The sequence below is a fragment of the Eulemur rufifrons genome, chromosome 6 (assembly GCF_041146395.1).
Source record: "Eulemur rufifrons isolate Redbay chromosome 6, OSU_ERuf_1, whole genome shotgun sequence".
NCBI lineage: Eukaryota > Metazoa > Chordata > Mammalia > Primates > Lemuridae > Eulemur > Eulemur rufifrons.
In genome coordinates, this window is record NC_090988.1 from 56,814,583 (window position 1) to 56,833,350 (window position 18,768).

The following is an 18,768-nucleotide window of genomic DNA, read 5'->3' on the forward strand; positions in this document are numbered from 1 at the left end:
TATGCTCTCTGGAGCCTCATAAAGCCAGATACCAGAACTTAATTTAATTTGGGTTCTATCATTTAATAGCTATGTGAATTTGGGCAAACTACTCGAACTTTATGATCCTTGGGTTCATAAGAACCATAAAGTCAGGATAGGATACTTAATGCCTTTTAAAAAGTATTAATGTCTCTAATTCTTACAGTTATTATTAGGACAAAATGAGACACACTCAAAAGTGGGCTTTAATGCAGTCTGGAACACAGTAAACAAAAAACATGTTTTACCTCTTTTTATTAGGTTATATTTTGTAACATTACTATTACCATGAGCAGTCACACCACACAGTGAAGAAGAGAACAGAAATAGGCAGGCATAAATGCTAATAAGAGCACCCCCGGGCACACACATATACCAGCACACTTAAATCTACTCTGTAGGTTAGGGTTATGAGTTCTTGTCATACGTCTGAAAAAGAATAGCCTGAAAATACTAACTGTGGCCATACTTCACCCAGTCATGTAGTTGTCCATCCGTTCTGGTCTTTTGGAGCCCATTCAGTGCAGCATACACACAAGTACTGGGGATCATGACCTCGGTTCATAAATGGGAGTTGCTCAGGGAAGAAGGTTATAGTGCCCAGTCCATGCCTTTAGAAAATACAGCCCTGGGCTTTTCACTCACTACCTGTCTTTCTCTTAGCCTTGTCCCAATCAAGTCCCCTCAAACAACCAGCACTCACCGAATCCTGGGGATCAGGCCAAAGGGAAAGAAGAGTGTGCTGACAGACACACAGAAAATCAGCCAGGGGGCAGACACACGACCCAAAGAACACAGGGGAGCAGAAAAGAACTGGTAGAGAGCTTGATTCCCTGCCCATTTATTTTCTCTGACCACTGCTCAAGCTGGGGAAAAGCTCTGTAGTTAGGGCCTTAGGGACTCCGATGCCTTTCTTCTCACCCTCATAGGAAAAACATGGAGAAGTTTCTATTAACCCTGTCCATGCTTTTGTGTTATTGCCTCAGGATGCTTTATTTTATTCTATTATACGTTGGCATTTGAGCTGATATGTACCTGCCTACCATATGATCTAGTTTCCAACTCATGGTGTCACTTAGTATAAAGGACTTTCTATAGATTACTTAATCTCCAGAAAAAAGTGCTTATTTTAGTAGCTACCTCTCAAGATTGTATATGCATTGACAAATTAAGAAGGGGAAACTGCTTGTGAAATGCTGTGTTTGTCAGCACACTTTTTCTTCTTTCCCTTTTGCCTGATCCCCAAGATTCAGTGAATGTTTCTTCCTTGAAAGGACTTGATTGGGACCAGATGAGGAGAGAGAGAGGGAGGGAGTGAAAAGCCCAGAGCTGTATTCCTAGGGGCCACAGACTGGCCCCTGGTGAAAATGCTGAACACGGTGGCAAACACATAGTGTAGATGAAAGATGTAGGGCACCTGTTAAAGACTCCTGAGGACATGCCTGTGGCCCCTGGAATGACTAACTCCTTGAAACATCTTTGGCTATATGTTCTTTATTGTCCAAACCATCATCTCCTAAACTGTATCCACTATCCCCTAAACCTGTTCCTCTTTTAGGGCTCCTACGTTCAGCAAATGTCACCTCACTACTCATAAGGAATTTTTTCTTTTTGCCAATTTATATTGTTGTTCCTTCTTAAATATCTCCTAAATTTACTCTTTCTCTGTTTCCACTGCCCAACTACCATTACCTCTTGTCTAAATTACTCTAGTAGCTTCTTCAAAGACCATCTTATTTCCGTTTTTGTCTTCCTCAGTGTATTTTCCACACTGCAGACTAACATCTTTCTACATCTGATTATGTCTTTTCTTAGCTTAAATGTCATTTTGTTCCCATCTCAGGATCTCACCACCTGCTATTTCTTCTGCCTTTATCTTCGCCCTATCTCTGTGTGATTGTCACATTATATTTTCATTGTTGAGAATTCAACTCAACTGAAAGTTCACCATAAAGTTTTATTAGTAAAAACCATACAAATGCACAAAATATTTTCCTATGGAAAAACTGTTGGATCTACCTGTTGGTACTGTCAGGAATGTCTGAAGGCCCAGATCTTGATTATTACCTAGGAGGCTCTTATCCCACAATTCAGACAGCCAAGTCAATTTCCCTGAGTTTGTAAATGCAGCCTCTCTATATTATGCCTACCAAGATATTCAACATAACCCTGAGTGGTGCGTTCCAAAATTGCTAATTTATTTACCTTTGTCTCATCCATAGATGTATTTCCTTCCGATTGGTCACAGAATATTAATAATTCCATTTTGAATAGGAATCTTCTTATACCTGATATTGCAAGACTAATAAAATTTATTGAAAATGTCAGTCTAATGCATGCCAAAATTTGTGTAATATACTACAAGTCGAGCTTTCTTCGGTCATTATTTTTTAAAAAGAGTAGCTTGGCCTAAGACATGAAAATTTCCAATTCTTATCTTTCATGTATGCCTTTTCCTCTTATGAAGAAATCTTTTTTTAATTTATTTATTTTTTGACTATTGATTGTATGGAGAGAAGCTGGTTCTGGGTAACTTGCATAAATATTGTATGAACACTCAAACACCTGATGCACACATAAGATTACACAGAACTTAGAGCTCAATCTTGTCCTAAGATCTTGAACTAATAGAATTAGTTTCTCAGACACCAGCTAATAATTTCTAGCAAACTAAGATAGAAATAATGTTCAGCTGTCTGGCCCTCTTTATTTACAATTCATACCATAAAAATTTGAACTGTGCCTGCCACCCTTTACAAACACTTCAATAACAACAAAGCAATTATTACTTTACACAAAAAAGTGATGATTCCATTAGCTTGATCTAAGAGTGGTGCCTTCACTGCTACCTAGTTATCATAAAGGAGTACAAATCCAATATTTTAAAATGGAAGTTCCCATAACTCAATTATCACCACCTATATGACAATTTCTTTAATTTGAAATCCTGTTGCTATTTTTAAGTGATTAAGTAATTAAATGATTAAGATGGAAATTTCTTATGTCTGTGTTCATATGTTATACATGTTAATTTTGGTACTTCTATAATTACTCAACTTGCAATTAGCTATTTGTTACAACAAGGAATCCAAGCTATTTTACAGGGACTCCTTAGCCCCAGGGGAAGGCATTCTGTTGGTTTATTTCTGATTGGAGTTGAGTGTGCCTCTCCCTTAGCCAGTTGAAGAGGTTGTAGTTTTCTTTGGTCAAAAGAGGCTGCCCCCCTACCAACAATTACAGTGTATGTGAAAATGAGAGCCAAGATGTCCGACTAGACACAAAGCTTGTTGGACTCTCCCAGAAGAAGAGTTGAGGTTTGGACTGAGGAAAGCAGAGAATGATTACTGCTCAGAAGTGGCCCATAGGGACAGACACCAGTGGAGTCTAGGAACAACACCGGGGGCAACTGAGCAATGGAGAATGAGGAGGATAGGAGGGAGCAACCTGCGCCAACTGACTCCAGGGAGTTCCAGACCCAAGGAAATTGTAAGGAGTTTTTTCCTCCTCCCCTCACCCGGGGATCCTCAGACCAGCAATGGGACACAGGGCTCTCATCCCACAGGAAAGTGACACGAGTGACCAAACAGTCGGCATCCCTGCATGTGGACGCCCCCTCCTCTGTACCTCCTCCACTCCTGGAATTACAGGAAGTAATTGTGACTCAAGCCTTGGTAGCCGCATGACCCCACCCCACCCCCACCACAACCACCAAAGCTCCTTGCAGTGAGGGACTTGGCTGCCCACAAGGAGAATGCACTTCCAGCTAAGACTGCCTCAGTCAGCACAGTCTCTGCAGCAGCACGTTATGGAGGGCGGTTGCTCTGCCGAGACTGGGGCTTGGAGAGGAGGGCATACAGGTGCCCACCCCGCAAACTTTATAGTGGTGCAGGAGGTCCACAGCCCCTCCCCCTAACCATAGCAGCTGGTAGAGTTCTCTGTGACAAGTAACCTACTTTTACTGCCAGGATCCTGTCTCCACCCCCAGCCGGCAGGGCAGTCTCAGTCTGTGATCCTCCTGCCCACAAGCATTTGGCACTGACAGGGCAGAGGGTGGGGTGGGGCAGTGTGGGCGAGGTCCCAGTTCCAGGATCAGGAGACAAGTGAGAGCCTGTGCCCATCAGGAGGGTGTGGAGGAGCTCAGGAGAGCAGGGATCTGTGGGTGAGTTCAGTTTGGTACAAACGCATGTTCTGGTGAAATACTAATAGGTACAGGCAAATTTTCTGGAGTAGTTACCAAATTAAAGAGCTTATGCCAGAATGTAAGTCAAAAGGCTTACTATGAAAAAAAAAGTCAGCTAAAATGAAAAATGTATTTAGTCCTGAAATAAGAATGGCAAATTATACACAGCTCAATGTGCTAGAACAAGATTATTCTCTTTCTTATGTCGTAACATGAAAGTTGATCAAAAACAAGGAGCTTTTCTCTGATGAGAAACAATAGTTATTAAGGAAAAAATTTCTATTGCTATGTGTGAACTTTAGAATGAACTTTTGGAGTTTCTCCAAAATAAGAAACATTTTGGTCCCAGCTTTTTAATGATGTAAATTGTATAGCCAGTTATTCTTATTTAGCTGTCTTGTATTTTCAATATTCTCAATACATCATGCAACATATTTTTCCATAGTAGATACACTTTAGAGGGAAATATAGAAGTTAGAAGTTTGGAAGATCAGAATTTCCAAGAATATTATGACATACTCCATATAATAATTATTTTAATAAAATAAGTGATGAACTATAAATTGCATATCTACAAAAACTTATCACTAAACAACTTATTAATTTAATAAAAAGTTTGAATTTTATTTTCCATTAAAAAATAATCCAGACATAGGATATGCAAGTATTCAGAATCTATTTGTTGTCATTGAAAAATGAATTAAATTTATAGAAAATATAGCATTGTTTGGCTAATTTTGAATAAAATATAAAAACAAATATTTTGAAAATGATGAAATTTCCTTAAAATCATTTCTTCCATTTCTGTTAATAGACCTTTGTAAGACAGATGTTTCTACTATGAACATTAGAAAAGTAAAATCTAACCACAAAAAGCACACACAAAAATTATTTAATCATATCTTATTGCCTTCAAGAAGTGTTGTCATCAATCCAATCTGCATTAGATAAATTTACAAGCAAGATGTAAGCTCATTTGACACATTAAAACTTTGAAGAGTGATATATATGGTATTCCTTCAAAAGGTGTGTCTAGATTTTTAATATTGGGCTTGCAGGATTTTATCCATAATTTTTGCTTAACTATAATTACACAATGACAAAATCTCATGAAGTCCTCCACATTAGTCATCTATATACCTGCACACTTTCAAACAACAATGTGTGCAATTTTTGTAAGTCTTTTATTTATTTCTTATGTTATGTTTATTCTGGTTATGTTTATTGAATGATTTTTTTTTTTTTTTTTGAGACAGTGTCTCACTCTGTCACCCTGGCTAGAGTGTAGTGTTGTCATCATGGCTCACTGCAACCTCAAACTCCTAGGCTCAAATGATCCTCCTGCCTCAGCCTCCTGAGTACCTGGGACTACAGGCATGGCCACCACACTAACTTTTCTATTTCTTGTAGAGTCACGGTCTCACTCTCACTCAGGCTGGTCTGGAACTCCTGGCCTCAAGTGATCCTCCTGCCTTGGCCTCCCGGAGTGCCAGGATTTATTGAATGATTTTTATGTCTTTTGAGTAAAGTAGGAAACGTGAGGATTGAATCCCCTATGGTTTTTTTTTTAATTTTTTTTCAGTAATTTATGTTACTGCCTTTTACAACATCATTAATCCACAGTTTCTGGGGAAAAAAAAATTTAAAGTTCTTTATCAGTAGTTTAAGAAGACCTGATGTAGAGTCCTTTCTCCACATGTTCACACACATGAATGCCCAATTTGTGGTTCAGTGATCTCCTTCTGCAGATGGATGAGCTACTGAAATTGTTCTGTGGACCCCAACTCCCCCTTGGATGTGTCCTGCCCAGTTGAGAATTGGAAATAAAGTAGTGGGAAGCCAATCTCACCATACAGTCATATCACATTCTTGAATTCAACACTACCAGAAATAAAGTTCATATGTTTATATCCACCTCTATGATTCCTACACTTATCTCTAAATTATGTTTGCAAGAGAGAATAGACAGAGATGTAAGATTAATAATTAGTCTTCAAATGCCAACTACAACATCAAACTATGAGACGCTCTATAAACCTCTTCTATGTATGTTCCAGTCCATTGCCTACATCTGCCAAACTTTGGCTTATGAGCACTTCCCACTGCCAATCCCTCTGAGTAATGCCATCATGAAAATGGATGGTTCTTCCACCAATTTAGACATACAAACCTTTGAAACACATGGTTTCCCACCTCAGCTCAGGCAATCCCCTCCAGTGGGCAGGTCTCAACTTGAGGCTCAATTTCTTTGGGTTCTTCAACACACATCACAGAAATGGGCTCTTCCAGAAAGCTTTTTGTGACTCCAAAGAGTAGTTGAGCATGGTTTCTTTGTGCTCCTCTAGTACCACACTCCAATCATTGCAATATATAAGACTGAAATTATCTGCATAAATGATCTATTTGTATGGTTTACTCTTCTTCCTTGTAAACACTGTGTATACTTGCTCCATGTCTCTACTTTAGTTTGTATCCATATTCTTTCATATAGCAGGTGCTTTGGGAATGTTACTGGACTAAAATTATGATAGATAAAACATCTGTAATTTTATTTTAATAATCTAGGATGAAAATGGAAAATACAAGGCATAGAAACCTCAAACTGCCTCTTTTCTTCAAAGACATATATTGTAAATCTATTCCATCACTCATTTTTACTAAGATCTACATGATTCTTGTGAACACAGAAACTACCCCTAATTGTCATGGACATATGACATAAAGCATACATGCAATATGTGGCCTAGGTACAAGTTGCAAGTATCTGGGTTAAGCTGGAGATAAATGGATGGGAGAGTGAGCAGGACAAAATCCAAGGGAATAAGGAAGATATAAAGAATGGTTAGATGAGGAAAGTCTGGAAAAGAAGGTGGTAGGGACAAATTCATTGATCCCTACAATTTTTAAAATACTGTACTAAATTCTGAGGATGGGAAGGTAAAAGAAGACACAATTACCCTATTGATAGAGTCTCTAGTATAAATTGGGAAATTTGCACAATGGGGAAATATATAGGATAAGACAGTTTATGTTGGGGAAAGTTGCCTGTTGAGTTTTGTATATTTATCAATTTTGAAAACAAACCACAACATACAATTTTATTCATGGTCTGATAATGGCACAGGAAAATTTGCAACCTTCCTCACGAGAAAGTCACATTGGCAGCTAGGGCAGTAAATCTGAACTTGGGGAAAGCAAAACTGAGCCTAACCTCTTTTCTCCTTCCATAAACAGTGAAGAGGACGGAGGATTTTAAGTGACAAAATGATGAATTCAGGTTTAAGCATGATGTGTCTGAGGTGAGAATGGCAGCAGTAATTGCTAAAGATACTAACATAGCCGCTAATATTAAAACAGCATTTACAATCTGCCAAGTATGTGAATCTATTATTCTTTTAATCTTAGCACTTCACCTGTGAGCTCATAGTGCAAACACTGAAATGATCAGAAAGATCACATATAATAACTGAGATACAACTTACCAGTTAAAAGGTCAAGTAGCCATAGAAATAAACAAACTGTCCTGGGGAAGAGGGGAGAAAAATAATAGCAGACAACTGGGCCAGAGATAGATGGCAGGACAAGAAAGAAGGGACAGAACAGGTAGTCATCCCCTTGCTTTGTTGTGTTTTTCTTTGTCATTAGATTTTCATTGGAGCCATTCATGGGTGTCAGCACATAATCATGCCTTTGAACTCCTACCAGGATTAAAGGAGTATATACTTTTAAATTAGCTCAGAATCTACTTATTTGTTATTCTTTAAGCAAACTTTTAAAAATATCAGGGGCCAACCCATGTTCTCATGAAAATGAAAATAACCAGATGAGAATAAGAGAATACCAGAAAATCTCCTGGTATCCGTGAGTGTTTCTAGCAAGCTGGCACAGAAAGCAGAATCCCCCTATACTCAGATGTGTCTTAATTTTATATAACTAGAGTTCACATAGAAGTAGAGAGTGGAATTGTGGTTACCAGAGAGGGCAGGAAGTGGATGGGGAAGGAGGAGATATTAGCCAAAGGGATCAAAGTTTCAGTGAGAAAAGAGAAATAAGTTATAGTGATGTATTATTGTACACTGTCACTACTATAGTTAATAATAGTGTACTGTATACTTCAGAATAACTAAGAGTAGATTTTAAATCTTCTCACCACAAAGAAATAAGTGAATGAGGTGACGGATATGCTAATTAGCCAGATTTAATCATTCCATCATGTATCCATGTATAATAACATCACATTGTTCCACATAATATATATAATCATTGTCACTTAAACATTATAAAAATAATTAAAAATAAATTATATGAAATTTTAAAGAGAACTAGAGTGCATATTACCATATCACTCATTATAGCTGAAAATCACAATTTCCAAATTTTATTCCCTTTCCATTTAGAGTAACTCAGCTGTCTGTTTTCACTTCCTTCTTCCTGATCACATGATCATATCCTATACAACCCCATGTTCCAGAAACAAAGAGGTCATCAAGGATTTTTTTATAAATAGAAAAATCTCTGTTATATAGATCATGAAATTTACCTGGTGCACAAAATCATCTGTAAGCAGTTCTCTTTTTAAATAGCATTTGATTCTTCATTCCTGCTGCATTTCTGAGCACTACAAAATTATCCTGGTTTTTCCATTGACCAGTGGAACATCATTTCATACCCTTGGTAGAAAACAAATGTAAGAACTTAACTCTGATCTTCTTTGTCTTCACTCCATAAACAATGGGGTTGAGTGAAGGTGGGATAACAATGTACAGGTTGGCAAACAAGATGTGGAAAGTGCGGGAGATATTGTGTCCAAAGCGATGGGCAAGGATGGAGAAAAAGAGAGGTGTATAGAACATGAGGATGACACAGACATGGGAACCACAGGTACCAAGCGTCTTCTGGCGGGCTTCTCGGGAGGGGAGGCGAAAGACAGCACAGAGGATGAAGGTGTAAGATACAGCAATGAGGATCACATCTGACATGACTGTCATGACGGGAACACAAAAGCCGAACCAGATGTTGATGGAGATATCAGCACAGGCGAGCCGGGCAACACCTATATGTTCACAGTATGTGTGGGGTATGATGCGTGTCCTGCAAAAAGGCAGGCGTGTCAGCAAAAATACATCAGGCAGGATGATGCAGAAGCTTCGAAAGGCAATGCCCATGACAATCTTGATGATGGTTTTGGGGGTCAAGATGGTGGTGTATCTCAAAGGAGAACAGATGGCCACATAGCGATCAAATGCCATGGCCATCAGAATGGCTGAATCCAGGGCAGTGCTAAAGTGAAGGAAGAACATTTGTGTAAGGCACCCTGGGAATGTGATTTCTCGAGCCCCCAGCCAAAAGATACTGAGTGTTTTAGGCATAGTGGTTGTGGACAACATGAGGTCCGTCATGGCCAGCATGGAGAGAAAGAAGAACATGGGTTCATGAAGGCTACGCTCCACTGCAATGAGGTAGAGAAGGATGCAGTTTCCCGTGACTGCTACTATGTAGATGATGCAGAAGGGAATCCCAATCCACACATGGAATTGCTCCAGCCCTGGGATCCCCATCAGAATGAAGGGTCCTGGGTTGTAACTGCTCAGGTTGAAAATGATCATGGCAAACCAAGATGGCACCAGTCTCAGGTCCTGGAGACAGAAGGTGGTAAAGAATAGTTAAGGAATCTTGAGTCACTGTCATTTCCAGCCAGTCATCATTATTGACTCCTAAAGACAGAGTGACCATATAATTCAGTACTCAGTGGGACCCATTGGAAGTCTCACTGGAAGGTTGAAATTAATAATAGTAGCGACTTGCAAAAACCAAGATTGTCGCAGACACATCTGGATGTACAGTTAGTCTATCTAAAGAAAACTTCTTTCTCTTGGCCACCCGCAGTAGGTCACACAACTTCTCCAGGAAGCCTTCCATACTAGCCACACTCTTCATTGTACACTGTCTTCTGATATAAGTTAACAAAGTATAGGATATATTTTTCACAGGTTAGTGGATTATACTTTATACGACTTTGTGAATGTCATTGCTCTACTTGATCTGCCATTGTGGAATGCCAATTTCTGCCCCAAGACAACTACTGCCTTTTCTCATGGCTACCTGATGATCCTATCTCTTAAATTTGTAAGGTCAACCTCCTTCATTGTCATCCAAAATCCTAATTCAGTTAAGCAAACACTAGTTGAGTTCCCACACTATGCTGAATAACATGTGCAATTCAAATTTGAATTAGAAAAGTCGCCTGTAGCTGAGGCTCATGGGCCCTTTCTTCTCCCAAAAAATAGTCTTTCAGCGCCCTGTAATTCTACACAAGTGTGTAGTATCCTAATACTTTAGATGTATTAACACAATCTTCAGGATTTCTGCCCAAAAGGATTGTTTCTTTGTGAATGCATATTCTTTTAGATAGACACATTGACCCAAGATCCAAACTCTCTCACTTTCTACTTGTATAAGGCACACCATGATCTATACTTAAATTCTCTATATATTTTGCCACCATTTATTTATTCACACATACTCTTACACAATTATAACCCCAACTTTGCTCTCTCTCTCTCTGTCTCTCTGTTTGCCACAAACACACACACACACAAACACTCACACTCTTACACACACATGCCAAGGAGAATATTAACAAAATATTTCATGAATGGATCTTGTCACAGCCAGGTGAGTTTTAAACTCCTAAATCTTCTTCTCTAGGAATTTTTCTTCTAAAGACTAGGACTTATAAGGCCTCTCTTCCCTAGCATAACCCCACCACCACCCCATTGCATTTACACGGAAAACTCTTTATACTCTTCAGGTAACCAGCCATGCAGCAAGGCCAGGGACTTCCATGTTCAGTCCTAAGAAGAGGCTTTTCATGGCCAGATGCCTCAAATTCCCAGCCTGGTAAGGCCAAAAACCATATTCAACCTTATCCCAACCCCTACTTTTTATATCATTCTTCTACCCATCTCACAATACCTTCCAGCCTGAAGATCAAGACTTAGTTTCTCCGCTGTTCTGCTTTTGGCAAAAGAAACACATTATGCACTTTTTTTTTTTTCTGATCCTATTTTATCTATAAGTAGAAACATCTTTCTTAGAGCAGCCAAACCCTCCTTTACAGTGTATCCATACTTCATGTGTTCTTGTTTCTAGGAACACAGTCAGACCTCACACAGTGGGGCACAGCGCAGCCCCCATCTCCGGAGCATTCATGTTTTCTTGCTTGGTCACCTTCAACTTGGTTCCCTTGTCCACTGGGTACTTAGAATTCATCCATTGCTAACATGAGAGACCTGATTAGGTTGTTGCAACCTTTGTGTTGAAAACCCCTCTTCTAGGCTACTCACATACTCAAACATCATATGGCTTCAGCATCCTGAAACACTATGCTTTCAATCATAGCTCTCCCAGCTTGTTTGAAGTCATCCTTTGTTCATACATATGTGGGGAAAGATCTTCTCTAGTTTTTATATTTCCATGCACCCAAATACAAAGGTGTGCGTGCAGTTATCCAAAAGCATTCGCAAACACCTGGGTACACACACAGAAAGTGAACTCTCAGGCTTCTCATCTACAATCAGACATATCCACACTGTGCTACAATCTACAGCACAATCTGGTTTTTTCTTTTCTTTGAAGAAGCCAATGCCATTAAAAGGGATAGTGGAATTGGTACTAAATGAGGAAAACACATTTCTACATAAAAATAAATTTAAGAAAATGAACAATCAAATCAATGTACTCCTTTTTTTTTTTTTGGTTCTTTTATTATTTCAGTGTATTATGGGGGTACAAAAGTTTAGGTTATGTATATTGCCCATGCCCTCCCACCCCCACGAGTCAGAGCTTCAAGCGTGTCCATTCCCCAGACAGTGCGCATCGCACTCATTAGGTAGGTATTGATTGGATTTGTTTAAAAAAAAAAAAAAAAAACAACAGGCCGGGCGCGGTGGCTCATGCCTGTAATCCTAGCACTCTGGGAGGCCGAGGCGGGTGGATGGCTCGAGGTCAGGAGTTCGAGACCAGCCTGAGCAAGAGCGAGACCCCGTCTCTACTAAAAAATAGTAAGAAATTATCTGGACAACTAAAATATATGTAGAAAAAAAATTAGCCGGGCATGGTGGCGCATGCCTGTAGTCCCAGCTACTCAGGAGGCTGAGGCAGTAGGATCGCTTAAGCCCAGGAGTTTGAGGTTGCTGTGAGCTAAGCTGACGCCACAGTGCTCACTCTAGCCCGGGCAACAAAGCAAGACTCTGTCTCAAAAAAAAAAAAAAAAACCAAACAGCTATTGTACTCAATTCATGAATAATTAGGGATATTTTAATATGAACTAGGTATTAGATAATATAAAGGAGTTTGTGTTAATTTTATTAGGTGTGATTATGGCATTATGATGCATACACACATTCACACACACATATGCACAGATGTTCACAGTACCTTGAAAATATAGTGACACAGAGTATGCTGTCTGGAACTCAAAAAGCTAAATTCCAGAATTTAATTTAATACTGGTTCCACAATTTACTACTTTTGTGAATTTGACCAAGCTACTCAAACTTTTTAATCCTTGGGTTCACAGGGACCATAAAGTTAGGATAGGATATTTAATTCCTTTTAAAAGGAATTTATATCTCTAATTCGTACAGTTATTATTAGGACAAATGATAAACACCTCAAAATAAGCTTTAATACAATCTGGACCATAGTAAGCACACAACAAATTTTACCTCTTTTTATTAGGTTATATTTTGTAACATTAGTATTATCATTAGCAGTCACAATACACACAGTGAAGGAGAGAACAGAAATAAGCAGATGCATAAATGCTAACAAGAGCACCCCTGAGCACACACATACTGGCAAATTTAATTATACACTTAGATCAGGGTTATGAGTTCTTGTCATATGTCTGAAACATAGTAGCCTAAACAATACTAACTATGGCCATACTTCACCCAGTCGTGTAGTTGTCCATCTGTTCTGATCTTTTGGAGCCCATTCAGTGCAGCATACACACAAGTACTGGGGACCATGACTTCGGTTCATAAATGGGAGTTGCTCAGGGAAGAAGGTTATAGTGCCCAGTCCATGGCCCCGAGGAAATACAGCCCTGGGATTTTCACTCACTCCCTGTCTTCCTCTAAGCCTTGTCTCTATCAACCCCCCTCAAACAACCAGCACTCACCAAATCCTGGGCATCAGGCCAAAGGGAAAGAAGAGTGTGCTGACAGACACACAGAAAATCTGCCAGGGGGCAGACACATGACCCAAAGATCAGAGCAGAGCAGAAAGGAAGAACTAGTAGAGAGCTTGATTCCCTGGCCATTTATTTTCTCTGACCACTGCTCAATGTGGGGAAAAGCTCTGTAGTTAGGGCCTTAGGGACTCTGATGCCTCTCTTCTCACTCTCATAGGAAAAACATGGAGAAGTTTCTATTAACTCTGTCTATGCTTTTGGGTTAACACTGCCTCAGGATGCTTGGTTTTATTTTATTTTATTTTGCATTTACATGTGAGCTGATGTATACCTGCCTATCATATGATCCAGGTTTCAAACTCATGCCCCACATAGGAAAAAGGACCTTGGACAAGTTACTTAATCTCCATAAAAAGGTGCTTATAGAAGTACTTACCTCTCACAATTGTGTATGGATTGACAAATTAAGATATATATAACCTGAACTTTTGTACCCCCATAATGAGGTGAAATAAAAAAAAAAAAAAAAAAAAGAAAGGGAAACTGCATTTGAATTCTGACCGGGATTAAGGAGTATGTACTTTTTAATTAGCTCAGAAGCTACTTATTTATTGTTCCTTCAGCAAATTTTTAAAAATATCAGGACTGGGCCAATCCATGTTCTCAGCAAAATGGAAATAACCGGATGATAATCAGAGAATACCAGAAAATCTCCTGGTATCTGTGAGTGTTTTTAGCAAGGCAGCACAGAAAGTAGAATCCCCTCCTATTCCCGGATTGTCTTAATTTTATATAACTAGAGTTCACATAGAAGTAGACAGTGGAATTGTGGTTACCAGACAGAGGGGGCAGGAAGCAGATGGGGAAAGAGGAGATGTTACTCTAAGGGGTCAAAATTTCAGGTAGAAAAGATCATAAGTTCTAGTGATCTATTATCGTACACTGTGGCTACTATAGTTAAAAATAATGTACTGTATACTTCAGAATTGCTAAGAGTAGATTTTAAACCACCTCACCACAAAGAAATGATATGTGTGTGAGGAGATGGATATGTTAATTAGCCTGATTTAATCATTCCATGATGTATACACATTTAATAACATCACATTGTTCTACATAAATATGTGAAATTTTTATTTGTCACTTAAACATTATAAAAATAACTAAAAATAAATTATTTAAAATTTTAGTAGAGAACCACACTACATAACACCATATCGCTCATTATAGCTGAAAATCACAATTTCCAAATTTTATTCCCTTTCCGTTTTGAGTAACTCAGCTGCCTGTTTCACCTCCTTCCTGATCACATGATCATATCTTATACATCCCCATGTTCCAGAAACAAAGAGGTCCTCAAGGATATTTTTATACATAGAAACATCTCTTTCATATAGATCATGACTCTTACCTGGTGCACAAAATCATCTGTAAGCAGTTCTCTCTTTAAATAGCATTTGATTCTTCATTCCTGCTACATTTCTGTGCACTACAAACTTATCCTGCCTTTCCCATTGCCCAGTGGAACATCATTCCATACACTTAGTAGAAAACAAAAGTATGACCTTACCATTAATCTGCTTGGTCTTCACTCCATAAACAATGGGGTTGAGTGAAGGTGGGATAACAATGTACAGGTTGGCAAACATGATGTGGAAAGTGTGGGAGATATTGTGTCCAAAGCGATGGGCAAGGATGGAGAAAAAGGCAGGTGTATAGAACATGAGGATGACACAAACATGGGAACCACAGGTACCAAGGGCCTTCTGGCGGGCTTCTTGGGAGGGGAGGCGAAAGACAGCACAGAGAATGAAGGTGTAAGACACACCAATGAGGATCACATCTGACATGACTGTCATGACGGGAACACAAAAGCCGAACCAGATGTTGATGGAGATATCAGCACAGGCGAGCCGGGCAACACCTATATGTTCACAGTATGTGTGGGGTATGATGCGTGTCCTGCAAAAAGGCAGGCGTGTTAGCAAAAATACTGCAGGCAGGATGATGCAGAAGCTTCGAAAGGTAATGCCCATGACAATCTTGATGATGGTTTTGGGGGTCAAGATGGTGGTGTATCTCAAAGGAGAACAGATGGCCACATAGCGATCAAATGCCATGGCCATCAGAATGGCTGAATCCAGGGCAGTGCTAAAGTGAAGGAAGAACATTTGTGTAAGGCACCCTGGGAATGTGATTTCTCGAGCCCCCAGCCAAAAGATACTGAGTGTTTTAGGCATAGTAGTCGTGGACAAAATGAGGTCTCTCATCGCCAGCATGGAGAGAAAGAAGAACATGGGTTTGTGAAGGCTACGCTCCACTGCAATGAGGTAGAGAAGGATGCAGTTTCCCATAACGGCTACGATGTAGATGATGCAGAAGGGAATCCCAATCCACACATGGAATTGCTCCAGCCCTGGGATCCCCATCAGAATGAAGCGTCCTGGGTTGTAACTGCTCAAGTTGAAAATGATCATGGCAGACCAAGATGGCACCAGTCTCAGGTCCTGGAGACAGAAGGTGGTAAAGAATAGTTAAAGAAACTTGAGTCACTGTCATTTCCAGCCAGTCATCATTATTGATTCCTAAAGACAGAGTGACCATATAATTCAGTACTCAGTGGGACCCGTTGGAAGTCTCACTGGAAGGTTGAAATTAATAATAGCAGCGACTTGCAAAAACCAAGATTGTCGCAGACACATCTGGATGTACAGTTAGTCTATCTAAAGAAAACTTCTTTCTCTTGGCCACCCGCAGTAGGTCACACAACTTCTCCAGGAAGCCTTCCATACTGGCCACACTCTTCATTGTACACTGTCTTCTGATACAAGTTAACAAAGTATAGGATATATTTTTCACAGGTTAGTGGATTATACTTTATACGACTTTGTGAATATCATTGCTCTACTTGATCTGCCATTGTGGAATGCCAATTTCTGCCCCAAGACAACTACTGCCTTTTCTCATGGCTACCTGATGACCCTGTCTCTTAAATTTGTAAGGTCAACCTCCTTCATTGTCATCCGAAATCCTAACTCAGTTAAGCAAACACTAGTTGAGTTCCCACACTATGCTGAATAACATGTGCAATTCAAATTTGAATTAGAAAAGTCGCCTGTAGCTGAGGCTCATGGGCCCTTTCTTCTCCCAAAAAATAGTCTTCCAGCACCCTATAATTCTACACAAGTGTCTAGTACCCTAATACTTTAGATGTATTAACACAATCAGTCAGGATTTCTGTCCAAAGGGATTCTTTGTGAATGCATATTCTTTTAGATAGGCACATTGACCCAAGATCCAAACTCTCTCACTTTCTACTTGTATAAGGCACAACGTGATCTATACTTAAATTCTCTATATATTTTGTCACCATTTATTTATTCACACATACTCTTGCCCAATTATAACCCAAACTTCTCGCTCTCTCTCTGTCTCTCTCTCTGACTCTCTGTCTGCCACAAACACACACACACACAAACACTCACACTCTTACACACACATGCCAAGGAGAATATTAACAAAATATTTCATGAATGGATTTTGTCACTGCCAGGTGAGTCTTAAACTCCTAAATTCTCTTCTCTTGGAATTTTTCTTTTAAAGACTAGGTCCTATACCACCTCTCTTCCTTAGTATTACCCTCCCCCACCCTTTGCATTTACACAGAAAGCTGTTTATACTCTTCAGGTAACCAGCCATGCAGTAAGGCCAGGGACTTCCAGCGTCAGCACTAAAATGAGGCTTCTCATGGCCATATGCCTCAAATTCCCAGCCTGGTAAGGCCAAAAACTATACTCAACCTTATCCCCACCCCTGCGTTTTGTCTTATTCTTCCACCCAGCTCACAATGCATTCCATCCCCAAGATCAGGACTTAGTTTCTCAGCTCCTCTACTTTTGTCAAAAGAGACACAGTATGCTCTTTTTTTTCTGTCTGATGCTTCCTTATCTATAAGTAAAAACACCTTTCTTATAGCAGCCAAAGCCCCCTTTACAGTGTCTCCACATTCATGTGTTCTAGGTTCTAAGAACACAGACCAGACCTCAGACAAAGGGTCACAGCCCAGCTCCCATCTGCTGAGCATTCGTGTTTTCTTGCTTAGTCACCTTCAACTTGGTTGCCTTGTCACTGGTTCATCAAATTCATCTATTGCTAACATTAGAGACCTGATTAGCTTGTTGGAGACTTCATGTTGAAAATCCCCCTTCTAGGCTACTCACACACTCAAACATCATATGGCTTCGGCATCCTGAAACACTATACTTTGAATCATAGCTCTCCCAGCCTGTTTGAAGTGATCCTTTGTTCATACATATGTGGGGAAAGGTCTTCTCTAGTTTTTATATTTCTATCCACTCAAATACAAAGATGTGTGTGCAGTCATCCAACAGCATTCACAAACACACATGGACACACACAGAAAGTGAACTCTCAGGCTTCTCATCTACAATCAGACATATCCTCACTGTGGGACAATCTACAGCACAATCTGGTTTTTTCTTTTCTTTGAAGAAGACAGTACCATTAAAAGGGATAGGGGCTCAGCTTCTCCATTTACTCCCTGTTCGCCTCCCTTGACCTAATCTAATTGTTGTGAACATTATATGAGATAATATTGTAAATTCCCGACAAAATAAGCATTCAATTAATTTAGCTGTTAATATGATGGTGATGAAGAAGGTGGAGGAAGAGGAGGACAAGGGGGAGGGGGAATGGGAGGAACCAATATGATAAAAATCACACCTCAGTGATGAATCTCTTTAGGTGGCTCTTAGAATCAAAGGGATAAAGGAGGGCAGGAAGCCAGGACATGACGCGTGGGTAGCATTCTTGGTCTTTGCTCTCGGGCAGCTGCAACTTCAGAGGTGGCACTGGGGATGGGATTATTTGGCACTTGAACTTGCTCTGCTACTCTCCTGGTTATCTCAGGCCACCAAGCAATTGTCCAAGTGCCATCTGGGACAACGCAACAGTGGATTCCAAGATTGTTGTAGATGATATCCTTGCACTGTCAGTAATATCAAATAGTTCACAAATTCATTTCAGTGCATTTCTATGGGCAGTGATTGAATTGGGGAATGAGGGTAACAATAACTCCGAAATATGCAGAGGATTTTCAACAACAAGGATGAACCTGGAGGACATTGTGTTAAGTGAAATAATCCAGGGACAGAAAGACAAATACTGCATTTGTGGAATCTGAAAAAGTCAAACTCATGGAAGTGGAGAATAGAACGGTGGTTACCAAGGGTTGGGGGGTCAGTGGGGATTGAGGAGATGTTGGTCAAAGAATACAAAATTTTAGTTAGAAGGAGGAAAAAATTCAAGAGTTCTATTGTACATTATGGTGACTATAGTTAACAACAAT

General features: G+C 39.7%; 2 protein-coding genes across 2 annotated transcripts; both read right to left on the reverse strand.

Annotated features, from left to right (window-relative positions):
- Positions 1–8,859: 8,859 nt before the first annotated feature.
- On the reverse strand, positions 8,860–9,819 carry LOC138384137 (olfactory receptor 52H1-like). The gene has a single exon (XM_069469411.1). It carries the CDS (start codon positions 9,805–9,807, stop codon positions 8,860–8,862), a length of 948 nt encoding a protein of 315 aa, XP_069325512.1. The 5' UTR covers positions 9,808–9,819.
- Positions 9,820–14,929: 5,110 nt separating this feature from the next.
- LOC138384138 (olfactory receptor 52H1-like) lies at positions 14,930–15,889 on the reverse strand. The gene has a single exon (XM_069469412.1). The coding sequence runs from the start codon at positions 15,875–15,877 to the stop codon at positions 14,930–14,932; it is 948 nt and encodes a 315-aa protein (XP_069325513.1). The 5' UTR covers positions 15,878–15,889.
- Positions 15,890–18,768: the final 2,879 nt, after the last annotated feature.